Consider the following 15220-nt stretch of genomic DNA (forward strand, 5'->3'; position numbering starts at 1 on the left):
GATTTTTGGGGATATACTAAAGACAATGGGTTGGGATATAGTACCATACCTGAAGTACTTATTTGATTATTGTTTGGTCGGAGGAGCTATACCAGATGAATGGAGAGTTGCTATAGTAGCCTCTGTGTATAAATGAAAGGGTGATAGACATAAAGCTGAAAATTACAGGCCAGTAAGTTTGACATGCATTGTATGTAAGCTTTGGGAAGGCATTCTTTCTGATTATATTAGACATGTTTGTGAAATTAATAACTGGTTCGATAGAGGGCAATTCGGTTTTAGGAAAGGTTATTCCACTGAAGCTCAACTTGTAGGATTCCAGCAAGATATAGCAGATATCTTGGATTCTGGAGGTCAAATGGACTGGATCGCGATTGACCTGTCTAAAGCATTTGATAGGGTGGATCATGGGAGACTACTGGCAAAAATGAGTGCAATTGGACTAGACAAAAGAGTGACTGAATGGGTTGCTATATTTCTAGAAAATAGATCTCAGAGAATAAGGGTAGGTGAAGCTTTGTCTGACCCTGTAATAATTAAGAGGGGAATTCCTCAAGGCAGTATTATCGGACCTTTATGTTTTCTTATATATATAAAAAAATATGAGTAAAGGAGTGGAATCGGAGGTAAGGCTTTTTGCGGATGATGTTATTCTCTATAGAGTGATAAATAAGGTACAAGATTGTGAGCAACTGCAACGTCACCTCGAAAATGTTGTGAGATGGACAGCAGGCAATGGTATGTCGATAAACGGGGTTAAAAGTCAGGTTGTGAGTTTCACAAATAGGAAAAGTCCTCTCAGTTTTAATTACTGCGTTGATGGGGTGAAAGTTCCTTTTGGGGATCACTGTAAGTATCTAGGTGTTAATATAAGGAAAGATCTTCATTGGGGTAATCACATAAATGGGATTGTAAATAAAGGGTACAGATCTCTGCACATTGTTATGAGGGTGTTTAGGGGTTGTAGTAAGGATGTAAAGGAGAGGGCATATAAGTCTCTGGTAAGACCCCAACTAGAGTATGGTTCCAGTGTATGGGACCCTCACCAGGATTACCTGATTCAAGAACTGGAAAAAATCCAAAGAAAAGCAGCTCGATTTGTTCTGGATGATTTCCGACAAAAGAGTAGCGTTACAAAAATGTTGCAATGTTTGGGTTGGGAAGAATTGAGAGAAAGAAGAAGAGCTGCTCGACTAAGTGGTATGTTCCGAGCTGTCAGCGGAGAGATGGCGTAGAATGACATTAGTAGACGAATAAGTTTGAATGGCGTTTATAAAAGTAGGAAAGATCACAATATGAAGATAAAGTAGGAATTTAAGAGGACAAACTGGGGCAAATATTCATTTATAGGAAGCGGAGTTAGGGATTGGAATAACTTACCAAGGGAGATGTTCAATACATTTCCAATAATTTGAAATCATTTAGGAAAAGGCTAGGAAAGCAACAGATAGGGAATCTGCCACCTGGGCGACTGCCCTAAATGCAGATCAGTATTGATTGATTGATTGATTGATTGATTGATTGATGAAAGTATGGTGTAATTGAACTTTTAAAATTTGAGCCTTATTACCGTTCGCTATTTGGTGGGAAGCTTGGCCGAGAAAGCTTGGATGTCATGCTCTATGTGTATGTATTTATTTTTAACATTTTTTTAAATTTCTTTTTAACATTTTCTATTCCATATCCTATTTGCATGTTTCATTGATTAATTTTTCTTCTCAATTTACTCTTTCAATAAACTGGGAATTTTTGTGCTAATTCGCTTTTAATTCATAGTAGCGTTAGTCCTTTAGTATTATCACTACCTTTAAGGGACTGATCTCCAGTTCAAGGCTGATATCTTATTGCCTTTCCCTATCGCGATCGCCGGACCTCGTGTTATTTGTGTACTCATTCCCTCGCGTTTCCCGCATTGATCCTCTCGTTTGTAATTTTTTCCCGGGATACGAGTGCGAGTATTGGCTCAGTACTCATGTAGAACACATACTACATACTACATACTACATACTACTACATACTACTGAACTAAAAGTGAATGCAAATGTCCAGCAACAACAGACAACATTTTGAAATACTGGAAAGTCATATCAACAACAACATTGCCTAGTGCGCGGCCAAAATCGATTTGGGGAGGTTTCATTACAATGGCAGATCCCATTTCCTACTTTCAGATAGATTACAGTTGAGGAACTTTTAATATGTTTGCAAGGACCTTCCTTACCGCCAGTCAAAAGTGAGTTGCGTTCTTATCATTATAACGCCAGACGCATTTTCTAATGCCAGTCAGCTTACTGCCAGTCACATCCAGTTGGTGAGTTTCCATTATAATAGCAGGCCACTATGCCTAACGTCAGTCACATTTTAGATGGGTAAAATTACTTATAATGGAAGGCACCCTTGCCTACTGACAAACAGGATCGGGTAAAAGAGTTTTGAAAAAAATTCACGCTCCCTTGTCTTCTGCTAGTCGAATCGAGAAGTGAATTATGCATTAAAATAGTGCACAGGATATGGAGGACGACCCCATTCTTACTGCCTGTCAAAGTCGATGTGGGGAGGAGTGAATACAATAGCAGACGCCCTCCTGACAGTCACTATCGATTTGCAAAGTATTTAATAATAATGGCAGATCGCTAGATCGCTACAAATCGACGTCAATGAAAGAATATAGTCGTCATACGGAAGTATATGGATGTTTACCTTTATTTACAGAATAACTGCTGCTAAACGGTACATCAAATCGAAAAAAGGATTGTACGATAAGACGCACTTTCTGGCCACATTTAGCGATATAAATAGGTGGTCCTATGATATGTTAATATTTATATTTACATCGTTCCAGACCGGCTTGCTTTTATATATATAGATGACGGATAAGCATGAGCACGTTGAAAAGTGCAGACTTCCACTTCTAGATTCATAACTCCTAAACGGTGCATGATATTAACAAACGGTTTACGCCACCAGACGCCTCATTTATCTCTCTATATGTTTGGTTCTTAACCATTTCCTCATATCTCCCCTATTTAGTGGGTAAATTGAGTTCAAAGTTTGAATAGGGTGAAATTTGGGTACATTTGTAACGTTTTACATTACTTTCTGCCTACTTATGTATAAGCTAGAATCATGAAATTTGGTCCACATATGGCCCTTGATCGTGCCAATGTGCGAACCCAACTTGACGATCCTATCATTCATATAAGTGTGTCAAACAATGAAATGTACTTGTAAAAATCACCAAATTTACGAACAATCCAGAAATACGGTCAAATCTAACGTATAAGGGAGCGATATACGACAAAATGTCATAGGACCAAAGTTGTAGATCACTCCAAATTAAAGTGAGATTGTGCCATCCGTTTTGTGGTACGTCTTACAGTTTAGCCAACAAATAGCTCAAAACGAATGTCTGCACAGTCATTAAAATTGCCACCATATTTCGATATCTTTGGGGGTAAAAAGTGAGAAATTTGAACATTTTGGAATTTTTCCGTTGGTTAGGGACCAAAAGCTATAATTTCACCAAATTTCAATTCTCTACCTCGTCTGGCAGGTTGTGCCGCCATCTTGATTTGGGGGACGGAGGATAAAAAAATAGGAAATTCCCGCACATTTTTAAGCCGCGAAACCTATAGGTTAACGTTTTGGATAAATTATACGACTGCGTTATTGTGCTGAGCCCAAAATTTGAGGCCCCCAGCGTGCCCCCTTGAGGGAATTTTGAGAATTTTCGATTTTTCTAGGGATCCTGGGGTCATCAGCTTCTCCCGTACCAAGTTTCAAATTTCTGAGATTTATAGAAGTGCCTCATTAATTCACGTCTTTTTTCATTTTTAAATATTTATATATACATCGCTCCAGGTCGACTTGCTTTTATATAATTATATAGATGACGGATAAGCATGAGCACGTTGAAAAGTGCAGACTTCCACTTCTAGATTCATACCTCCTAAACGATACATGATATTAACAAACGCTTTACGCCATCACACGCCTCATTTATCTCTCTACATGTTTGTTTCTAAACCATTTCCTCGTATCTCCCCTATTTAGTGGGTAAATTGAGTTCAAAGTTTGAATAGGGTGAAATTTGGGTACATTTGTAACGTTTTACATTACTTTCTGCCTACTTATGTATAACCTAGAATCATGAAATTTGGTTCACATATGGCCCTTGATCGTGCCAATGTGCGAACCCAACTTGACGATCCTATCATTCATATAAATGTGTCAAACAATGAAATATACTTGTAAAAATCACCAAATTTACGAACAATCCAGAAATACGGTCAAATCTAACGTATAAGGGAGCGATATACGACAAAATGTCACAGGACCAAAGTTGTAGATCACTCCGAATTAAAGTGAGATTGTGCCATCCGTTTTGTGATATGACTTACCGTTTAGCCAACAAATAGCTCAAAACGAATGTCTGCACAGTCATTAAAATTGCCTCCATATTTCGATATCTTTGGGGATAAAAAGTGAATAATTTGAACATTTTGGAATTTTTCCGTCAGTTAGGGACCAAAAGCTATAATTTCACCAAATTTCAATTCTCCACCTCGTCTGGCAGGTTGTACCGCCATCTTGATTTGGGGGGACGGGGGATAAAAAATAGGAAATTCCCGAAAATTTTTAAGCCCACGAAACTTATAGGTTAACGTTTTGGATAAATTATACGACTGAGTTCTTTTGCTGAGCCCAAAATTTGAGGCCCCCAGCGTGCCCCCTTGAAGGAATTTTGAGAATTTTCCATTTTTTCGAGGGATCTTGGGGTCATCAGCTTCTCCCGTACCATGTCTCAAATTTCTGAGATTTCTGGAAGTGCCTCATTAATTCACGTCTTTTTTCATTTTTAAATATTTATATATACATCGTCCCAGACCGAGTTGCTTTTATATATATAGAAGAGGAGTCAACACAGAAATTAAAAAAAAATTCTCTTAAGAGCCTGCGCTGTTCTCTAACATGACATGTAATTATTGGTAATATTGTTACTGACCTTACGTCCCACGAACTATTTTTACGGATTTTGGAGACGCCGAAGTGCCCCAATTTCATCCGGTGAATTCTTTTACGTGCTAGTAAAAATACCGTTACGAGGCTGATGTATTTGAGCACCTTCAAATACCAGCAGACTGAGCCAGCATCGAACCCGCCAACTTGAGCTTAGAAGGCCAACGCTGTAACGTCTGGGCAGCCTGGCTGACAAGTAAGACGGAATGCGAAAGATGATTCAGAGGTGCGGTTTTGTTGTCAGTTTTGCGTTCAAGTTCGGTGAATCGTGCACGGAGTAACTTGTTGGTGAAACTTTTGGTTTACACCCCTGTAACATTAGCTTTGAGATCAAAAGCAAAAAGCGAGGACCAGATCAAAATAAAAGGCTTTGTTACTAGTTAAGAGAAACTGTCTCATAGAAATTTAATGAGATATTTAATTGAAGCGGGTGATCGGTACAATTATTTAAGTATGGTCTTTGCGTATAATTATCATCTGACCCATTTCCGGACTTCTAAGAATACTTGACTTTTTCAATTCGTATTAATTTTTTACCACTTCTTGTTGCTTCGAGATCAGTTTCCGCCAACTTAACTCGTGACTCTTCATAAGCAACGATCTTTCTTGTTTTTATCCGTGTACTCTTCAAGGTTCGCCTGAATATTTTTGGCCGGAAGGGTAGGTGAGGTTGTGGTGTACAGTTTCTCAGTTTCTAATAATCAGATCCAAATCCCATGGCGCAACAGCCCCGAAGGGCCATGGCCTACCAGGCGACCGCTGATCAGCCCAAAGGCCAGCAGATTACGAAGTGTGGTGTGGTCAGCACGACGGATCCTCTCGGCCGTTATTCTTGGATTTCTAGACCGGGGCCGCCATCTCACCGTCAAATAGCACGTCAATTGTAATCATGTAGGTTGAGTGGACCTCGAACCAGCCCTCAGATGCAAGTAAAATCCCTGACCTGGCCGGGAATTGAACCCGGGGCCTCCGGGTAAGAGGCAGGCACGTTACCCCGACACCGCGGGGCCGGCTTCTAATCATCAGGTGGCGTGCCAAAATCATGGATTCAGTTCCAGACCTCTACGCAGTACTCAAATATAGTGACGTCTGTGTCGCTGTTGATGGTGATTCGTCTGTCGGATGTAGACGTTAAGCCTTGAGCAGACTACATGCTCCTACTCGACGTGAGCAGGCTATGTGCCGGTACCGGGTTTCACCCTCTCTCTCTTTCTACTATGATATATCACGTCATTCATTTCATCTCATTAACTCTTCGGATGAGGTTGTCGTCAGGAAGGACATCCGGCCGTAAAATCTCTCTACGAAGTTTCATCTCACTTCATACTCGAAGGAGTAGGAAAACTGGACAAGGACACACATCCACAGTAAAATACCAGATAACACTCCAAGAGATTCCATCGTCGTCGCCATCGCATGAAAGAGTTGTGTGTATCTGTTTCAGAGTTAAATCGTACCATCTGTTCAGGCACACCACCGATAGAAGTGAGCTGCATGTACTTTTTTAATCATTCACCAGCTCTCCTGACAGTCTTAAATTTGTGGTAGTACTGGCAACCGAATCCAGACCTCGAAGAACGGTCATTATACCAAGGAGGTGGACTTCTGCTTTTGTTATGCTCTATTTTATTACACCAGGGAATAAAGAAAAACATATGAATCTATTCCATCTAACTACAGTACAGTAATTAAGGTTTTATCGATTAAAGTACCTTAAGGTTGACTGCTAATAGAGTCTTTTTCAAAATAATGACTATAAACAGAACAATTAATACGTCCTTTTATGACTCGACATGTATCGAGAACTTGAAATTATCTAATATTTTGACATATTAGTCTTACTAGTATTAAGTGCAGCACCAAGCAAGCAAGCAAGCAAGCAAGCTTTTCGCTTTACGTGACTACCGATATCGTGATTATGACCACCGAACCTCCAGTTTTATGTGGAATCCAAACCACAAGAACCTAACTCTCAAAAATTCTCAAACATCGCTCATACATTGACTGGGATTCGAACCACGGCTGCCTTAGTGAGAAGTACTAAGTGACGTTATCATGCCTTAATTTGCCTTAGTTAGACGTGTTTGTCGCGCGGCTGTGAGCTTGCATCCGGGAGATAGTAGGTTCGAATCCCACTATCGGCAGCCCTGAAGATGGTTTTCCGTGGTTTCCCATTTTCACACCAGGCAAATGCTGGGGCTGTACCTTAATTAAGGCCACGGCCGATTCCTTCCAATTCCTTGGCCTTTCCTATCCAATCGTCGCCATAAGACCTATCTGTGTCGGTGCGACGTAAAGCCGCTAGTAAAGCCGCTAGCAAAAAAAAAAAAAAAGACGTGTTTGTTATGTTGCCCTGAAAACAATTATGAAATAAGAAGGGGAACGGTCAGAGCTATTCATTTTAGCACTATGCTATTGTAAATGACGAAAGCAATTTACGATCTTCTCACTCAAATATATGATCTTAGTGGCTTCTGCTGAACAGTTGTAATGTACAAGTATAATAATAAGAATTATTATAACTTCGTGTGGCTATTCCTAGCCAGGTGCAGCTCTTGTAAGCAGACCCTCCGACGAGGCTGTGCGGCATACGTCGTGTGTAGGAAACCGCTTGTTATTATAGTGGAGGATAATGTTGCATGTGGTGTGTAGAGTTGTCACTTTGTTGAAAATTAAAAAGGGAAGATTTTTCATTGACATTTTATTGAATAACTCGTGCCTTCATAATTTTTATTAAATGCCATTTTCGATCAAAACTCACACATGTCTTAAACCCTATTGCTTCGTAACATGTTGGTATTTTGAAGATGTTTTAACTTTATGTAGCAATCTTCTGTTACTATTAGGTAGTTAAAAACTCTTGCAGGGCATGCCGAAATTTATTACAATTTGAAGCTCTGATTTTATGAATACTGGTGAACACCTGCTCCTAACATCAGTCCACTTGATGCTTTCAGGGGATTTCAGGATATTAACAAAATCTTTGATACCTTTAGATGCTAATAAGTTTTTCACTAATATTTCTGCCTTCATCTTGCCACAAGAAAGTTGTGTCTGAATCTGCGAATACACACGACATCAATTTATTGCCGCAATCCAAACTAGCATAACTGAGGCAATGATAGCAGAGGTAATAATCAAATTAATGTGTATTTTTAAGAATTGTTATGGGTTCTACAATAAGCCAGCGCCAAATATTGAAAAAGGAGGAAAGTCCTATACGGGGAAATAAAAAACGCAAGGCTAAATTAACAGTAAAAATGTAAGAATACAGGAAAAAACACAATCTGGAAACGCTAGTGGTATGCGAGTTGCGGCAATGTTGGGGACAGTAGAAAAATGAAGTCCCCGAGCCATTTAATGATAAAATCTCCGATCCGGCTGGAAATCGAAACCAGGCCTCTCGGAACCGAAGAGCACTTCGCTGATCGTTTAACCAAGAAGCCGAACATTCACACGTTATAGAACGGGACAAATGTAACTGAGGTCTTGTCTCAGAGACTCACCTGTTATCCTCTCCACTGGATGATATCCTCGCCGTTTCAATTCCTTCCCGGCGTACCCACAAATCTGAGCACCGAGACTGTGACCAATAAGATGGAAATAAAGATCGTCGTGTAGAACCTTACGTAAGTGCACAATGAACCTGCGAAATAAGATTTATACTGTTATCAGACGTGAAATGTTTGAACCAAACACATGCTTTGGAATAAGGATTCAATCGGGAATACGATAATCGGCGAGGAAATTTTGGAATGACAATATTCGAAGGAAATTTGAATAACTTAATGAGTTTCAAAGTTGATTTTCTTCTTTTCTGTCATCTTCCAAAAGGACGCTGTCGGTCACCATAAAGTAGTCATTTCTCCTCTGTCCTCGTGGTATTAACGAGTTATAAATGTGAAACCATTCCCGCACCAGTAAACTTATGCAAAATCACTCCACTTACAGTAGCCCAGATTATCACGTTGGTGGGTTCCAACACTGGTCAAATACGACAGCCTCATGTCACTGGATTCATCGAAACGTGAAAAACTCCTTCAGGACAAAATTTCCTTTCTGTAAACCGTAAAAGTAGTTATTGGAGCATAAAATCATAGATTTATTTAAAATGCGTACGAATTATTTAATCAAGGAGTATACTATTGTTTCTCTGCGGAGGTTCGGACCTGCCTTCGGGCAGAACAACCCTTACCTTACCTTATACTATTGTTGTACTTCGTAATGGGACGTACAACCTATGACGATATTATTAACTACAGTGTGAGCCTCAGTAAAGTTGCCCGTTATTCCCCGTGCCGTCTCTGGTCAAGTGGATGAGCAATAGCCGTCTGACCCGTATAGCTCATCTAGGCTGCGATAAGTTGCCGTACAGCGTACAACGTGGTCGCTTCTTATACGGCAATAACTGATCGGTTTATTGCATTTCATGGTTCCTGAATTAACTGTTGAACAGCGTATTTTCATGTGCTGTAGATTTTGAAATGTAATTTGGACATACATTTTGAAAATTAATGAGGCTGAATTGCAAAAAGTGAACTGGAATATCATCACATGCTACAATGCTTGTCTGCAGGTTGATGGAGAGCAATTTCAGCACTTACTGTTATGGGGTGAATTTTGTTATTTTCATATCTGATTATCCATTCATCGATGTTCGGTTTTCTACGGGCGTATGGAAACGGTGTGAGGGTAAATACGCTCTAGTTTACCGGTACGCGAGATGCAGAAAGGACGGCAATCATTGCAGGACTCGCCCTGCACGTTTACGGTTTTCACCGAGCGAGTTGGCAATGAGGTTAAGGGTGCGCAGCTGGGAGCTTGCATTCGGGAGGCAATGTGTTCGAACCCCACCGGCAGCTCTGATTGTTTTTTTCCGTGGTTTTACATGTTCACACCAGCAAAAAATGCTGAGGCTGTTCCTTAATTAAGGTCACGGCCGCTTCCTTCCCACTCCTAGAGTACGGTAGCCCTTTCCTATCCTATAGTCACAATAAGACCTATCTGTGTCGGTGCGATGAAAAGCATTTTGTAAAAAAATACGGTTTTCGGAGACGTCAAGGTGCCGGAATTTTGTCTGCCGACAAGAGGCTGGCATACTTGAGAATCTCTAAATGATGATCTGGGTTCGAACTCGTCAACTTGGGCTTGGAAGTCCAGCACTCTACCATTTTATCCACACAAACCGACGACCTACTTCTTTTAGCGTGCTACAAGAAGAGCACTCTTCTACCAGTCAGATGCCCCATTCGGGTTGCTCATAATAGTCCGGGATACCTCAGGATCACTGAAGATTACAGTTACTCACCTGGCTAAAACCGCTCCCACCACTCTGGTGTCCGATACAGACTGAGCGTAGTTCTCCGGACCACTAAGTGTTCCCCAATTCACCATCAGCACGTTCACATCCTCCTGTCAAGAAATTCAGATGATAATATAATTTTAATAATTTAAATTAAAATATTTCTATGGATCGGAAACTCAAATTTTCAGCAGGAAAGTGAACATTAAAAACATTCTGAAGAAGGAACCCAAAATCTAAAGGAAAATACTTGGCTCAAAACGCACAGACGAACAATAAACTTTCTGATACAATGATGAAATCAAATAATACCCAGAAACTTCACAGTGGCATTAGAAGATTCACAATAAGTTTTACGGTACATGAAAATAATGAACTCCGAGAGACTTACAAAATGTAGTCGAATTATATTAAAATAGGGGTTAAGCCAAAACTGACTATGAAATACAAAATGACGTTATATTGGCAACACTCACACAAGAATACATCCGAAACAGGGAGATATTTAGATCTAAAATTCACAAATGGCAAGTTGATCAAGAGGGTAAACCGAAGAAAACAACGAACAACTTTGGACCGAAGAGAGAAAAGAAACCCACGGCAGAATAACGAAAGAAATGTTGGCATAAAGGAAGGCAAAAAAAATACCAATAAGAATTTTGCGTAGTCCTAAATGGGTTTATTTCCAACTAGTGAATAATTAATAATAATAATAATAATAATAATAATCATAATAATAATAGTAGTAATAATAATTGTTACGGAAATATCGTGGAACAGAGTAAGAAGGGGCCGAGGTGAATGGGCGGACAAGGAAACGACCAGAGCATAAGTTAAAGCACAAAATTTTGAAATTTTATTTCTTTCCTTCTTCTTTTTTATTTTAAAAATTGATTGATAGAAGATTTTGAACAAACAACAACAAATGAGATCGTCAGCTCTGATAAGAACAGCGGATTATAAGTCCAAAACTCAGGTACAAACTAGAGAACATTATCGATACGATAATCTAAAAGGGATGAGCAATATAGCTCTAAACATTTACAAGAGCATGTTTGCTCCACTCATTTACATTCTAGGAGACTGAGCTCCGAATGTTACTGCAGTCCAGCCTCTAAGAAGCACAAGCTTCTTACAAGGTTATGCTTGACAAACTACAAATACTGTGTTTACACTCACTGCTGCTCATCAGTCGTTGTAACTATGTGTGAATACCATTAAATAATAATAATAATTAACTATAATCATTGCCCCACACTTGGGTGCAATTTGTAACTTTACTCTTAATAATAATAGTAATAAAATAAATGACTGAGTAAATAACATTACACAAACACTTAATAAAAATAATTAACCGAAATGTCCGTAGTATGGGCGCCAGAGTTCACCAGAATGGATCCCTCGAATTTAGATATACCGTGATAATTCTATATCTCCCAGAGCGTGTACATAAAAGCTGCGTACTGGTCCATCTGCTCCAGGCCTTACCTAACCTTCTGAAAACAACTAAATAGGTGGGAACTGCACCTAGGTTCATCAATAATTCCACTAATTCTAAAATAACTAACTATATTCTCAATAAAATCCTTGCATGAGCACCTCATCAACACACCACAATATACGTATAACACACACACACAAAACATTGCTGGAAGACTCCATATTTACAAAAACAACAACAACAACAATGAAAGCAGTGAGAAAACGAAGGCGAGAATTAAGCCACTAATTGTAGTTAGTCCGTTGAACAATGTACATATATGTAGATAAGAACCCTTCACTGTCTCTGTATCAACACGACTTGCCGATTCTCATAATCGGCAATTATTATATCACACATATACTGTTCCCCATAATACTGTGTTCACTGACTTTAACACTTGTTTTAAAGATATATACATTTGAGCAACACACGCTTGTCGTTCCTGAACATAAATTATGGAAAGTGTGAGATATAGCGCCTCCCAGCTTTCAGCAACATGTAATACCAGACCGCCACAAGTGCTACAAAACTTAGTACCTAAGCACTCCACAATTGTAGGTCAGCCACGTTCCACAAACATAAAAAGACTATATTCCTCAAACGTTGGAAGTCCAGTCCAGTATAGTGCAGCAGTGCCACTCCACTTCCGTATATCCAGTTTCACTCCCGTATCGCGTGTCAGTACTACTTCATTCCCGTACAGTGTGTTCTCCCACTCGCCGTATCGTGTCTTCATATTTAGAGCTCAGCCTTCACCTTCCTCTCACATGATCCGTCTGGATTCATTCTGGCCAGCAAATCATGAGTAGATCCTCTAGTCAAGACCACGCCCTGAAACTCTTCCTGGTCCCAAGACAATAACAGACTACGGACTTGGGTGTTTCACACGAGTCATAGAACTTTCCGACTACAACAACAAGTCCATCTCATCAGACACTGGGATATACACATGACTCATCCAAATTTTCCAAGTTCAATATAGCAATGTTTACCCAGCCGTTGTATCAAACAAATTACTCATACAACATATGGAGACCTCCCAGCTACAAATACTAATGACAAAATATACAACTGAAATACAGATAATAATACAGATAATAATAATAATGATAATAATAATAAATCGAATACTGACTATATCTCTCACTTCTACATATAGTGGCGGGTGTGATATATGTACTATCACATCGTCTATAAAGAATTATCCAATAAACTGGGGCAATGAGTGACCATTCTAAATGGCCTTAATGAAAAAATAAAAGGTTTAATACGATCGGTCATTAACAAAAGGCTAGAAGGCGAAACACTCCTTTTAGGAAATACAGTTAAAAACCTAAATGGGGTAATGGCCCGAAGTTGCAGAGGCTGAGCCTAAACTACGGAGTGGTGACGAAACGAGGAATATTAAATGCAGAAAAAGTGTTAAGAATTTAGACTTTTAGAAAGTTTTAGTCACCCCATACCAAACTGAATGGGAGTCAACAGAGGGTGATCACTCTTTGTTTCCTTAATTTACATGATTCCCAACAGGGATTTGAACATAGTACTCAAACTTGCCGAAAATCATCATTTAAAGCCTTAAATGAGGATTTTACATAAAATTAAAGAAGTTTGAAACCGTCCCCTCAAGCTCTCTGCCTGGAGCTATTATTTTTAAGAAATTTCTGTCCTTACCTTGAGTAGTTAGGCCTTCCGAACGCCGCCCTGCAGCCCCTGCCTCCGAATAACTCGCCGCACTCACAAGACCGGAGCGATGAATATGGCAACACGGCTCTAAAGCGCCTAGCTTTTATAGCAAAATATTGTTTCATGTGCTATGTTGAGCAATGAGGGAATGTAGAGCTGCTTTACACACAAGTGTAAACACAAATGAAATGTAAGTGGCAGAGTGCAGGTGTGAGCCCTAAACTGAAGTGCCACATGTTTCGGCCCAGAGGGGGAACGTGATGTTTGGAACATCAGAAGAAAAAAAATTTATCGAACTGTGTAATTAATTGGAAAGATGTATATATTTAATTAGTGGTAGGTCATTTTAATTATTCTGATTATATATAGGGTTTTTAGTCACCCGTTTCACATCATCATATCATTTCTTTGTATCACGGCTATAACGTATTCTGAACGAACGACTTCTTCAGTAAGGTATTACAACATCACTCGTAATAAAATAGCTTGGAGTAAATTTCCAGTAGCTGAGGTCAGGTGACCGGACTCACCATACTAATTTTAGCCCTTTACCAGGAAAAAGACGTCATCAAGCTTGCAAGAGTTCTTACCCCTTCCATACTCTGAAGAGACAGTTAAAGCCTTGTTAACGCCTACTTTTCGAAGTTCACTACATGACGCTTTGATTGCCCGGGAAAGTTCAACCTATGTGAATGGATGTTACGGAACAAGATAATGGATATACAACGATGGATAGGAGATGGGATAGTACATCAGATCTTACTGGACCATGTGATATGGCACATGGAAGGAAATTTTGGAGCCTATGTACATCCAAGACAAGAGCTGGAGAGGGCAATTCTATCGGTCAATTGTAATCTATTCTATCATGACATCGGAGAAGGGCTGTACGTCTTGACATCGGAGAAGGCTTTAACTGCTGAAGATCTTAACTTAGTTCACTTCGCACCTTAGTAGAGCACTACTCAAAATTATTCTCATAGAGACCTGATTATTTCAATGACGAGAGTTAAAGTCAACGAGAGATCGGTTTTGACTGGTATAGGACAGAAGAAATTTTGTTATGTATTTAGTTACGCTACAATTCTGTAATACAAGAGAATACAAGTGCATTCTCTCCATGAACGTAACCCAAGGTGGTTTTCCTATTGAAATTAGGATTCATTACAACTTTATGTAAGGAGTATTGTAGGATGTGTTAAAGTCAGGAAAGTAATTGTTCAATTAGTGAGCTATGCACGAATCAGAAATAGGACTGGTACCTACAACGAAAGATGACGACGCCAGCACGAGATGTCCCTCAAACATCAGATATTAACACAGATCGTGTCCAGATAACAGAGTCTACAAATTGTGAGCTAATGGCATAAATTACAAAGTACTGCAAGTCTCCGTGCAACAGTTCAGTTTATTTCATCCTAATAAACAGTTATTTAATTAGTTATTGCAGAAATTCTTACTAACGATCCTTAATTTCCAAGTTAGTGTGTATTTAATGTTTAGTGTTCCTGCAGGAGTATTTAGTCTCATTACCTATTATTATTATTATTATGATTATTATTATTATTATTATTATTATTATTATTATTAATTAACTATTGTCTTCAAGCCATAAGTTTGAAGGCTGGCGCCGATGGGGTATTGCTTATGGAGAAGTATATGAGGAAGAATTTATTGATATTAAAATTAAGAATTAAGGTGACCCGGTACGTCACATATTGTCGCACATC

At 39.3% G+C, this 15220-nt stretch overlaps 2 protein-coding genes across 2 annotated transcripts in view; both read right to left on the minus strand.

Moving 5' to 3' along the window:
* The window catches only part of LOC136876268 (inactive pancreatic lipase-related protein 1-like), a 343437-nt gene that overhangs the window by 109617 nt on the left and 218600 nt on the right, over window positions 1–15220 (minus strand). The gene's annotated exons all lie outside the window — the stretch shown is intronic.
* LOC136876267 (uncharacterized) overlaps window positions 1–15220 on the minus strand; it is a 136021-nt gene that overhangs the window by 38353 nt on the left and 82448 nt on the right. The window contains 1 exon segment of the mRNA XM_068228046.1: window positions 10328–10431. Within this exon segment, the coding sequence (XP_068084147.1) occupies window positions 10328–10431 (104 nt within the window).

Source organism: Anabrus simplex, chromosome 6 (assembly GCF_040414725.1).
Source record: "Anabrus simplex isolate iqAnaSimp1 chromosome 6, ASM4041472v1, whole genome shotgun sequence".
In the NCBI taxonomy this organism is placed as follows: Eukaryota; Metazoa; Arthropoda; class Insecta; order Orthoptera; family Tettigoniidae; genus Anabrus; species Anabrus simplex.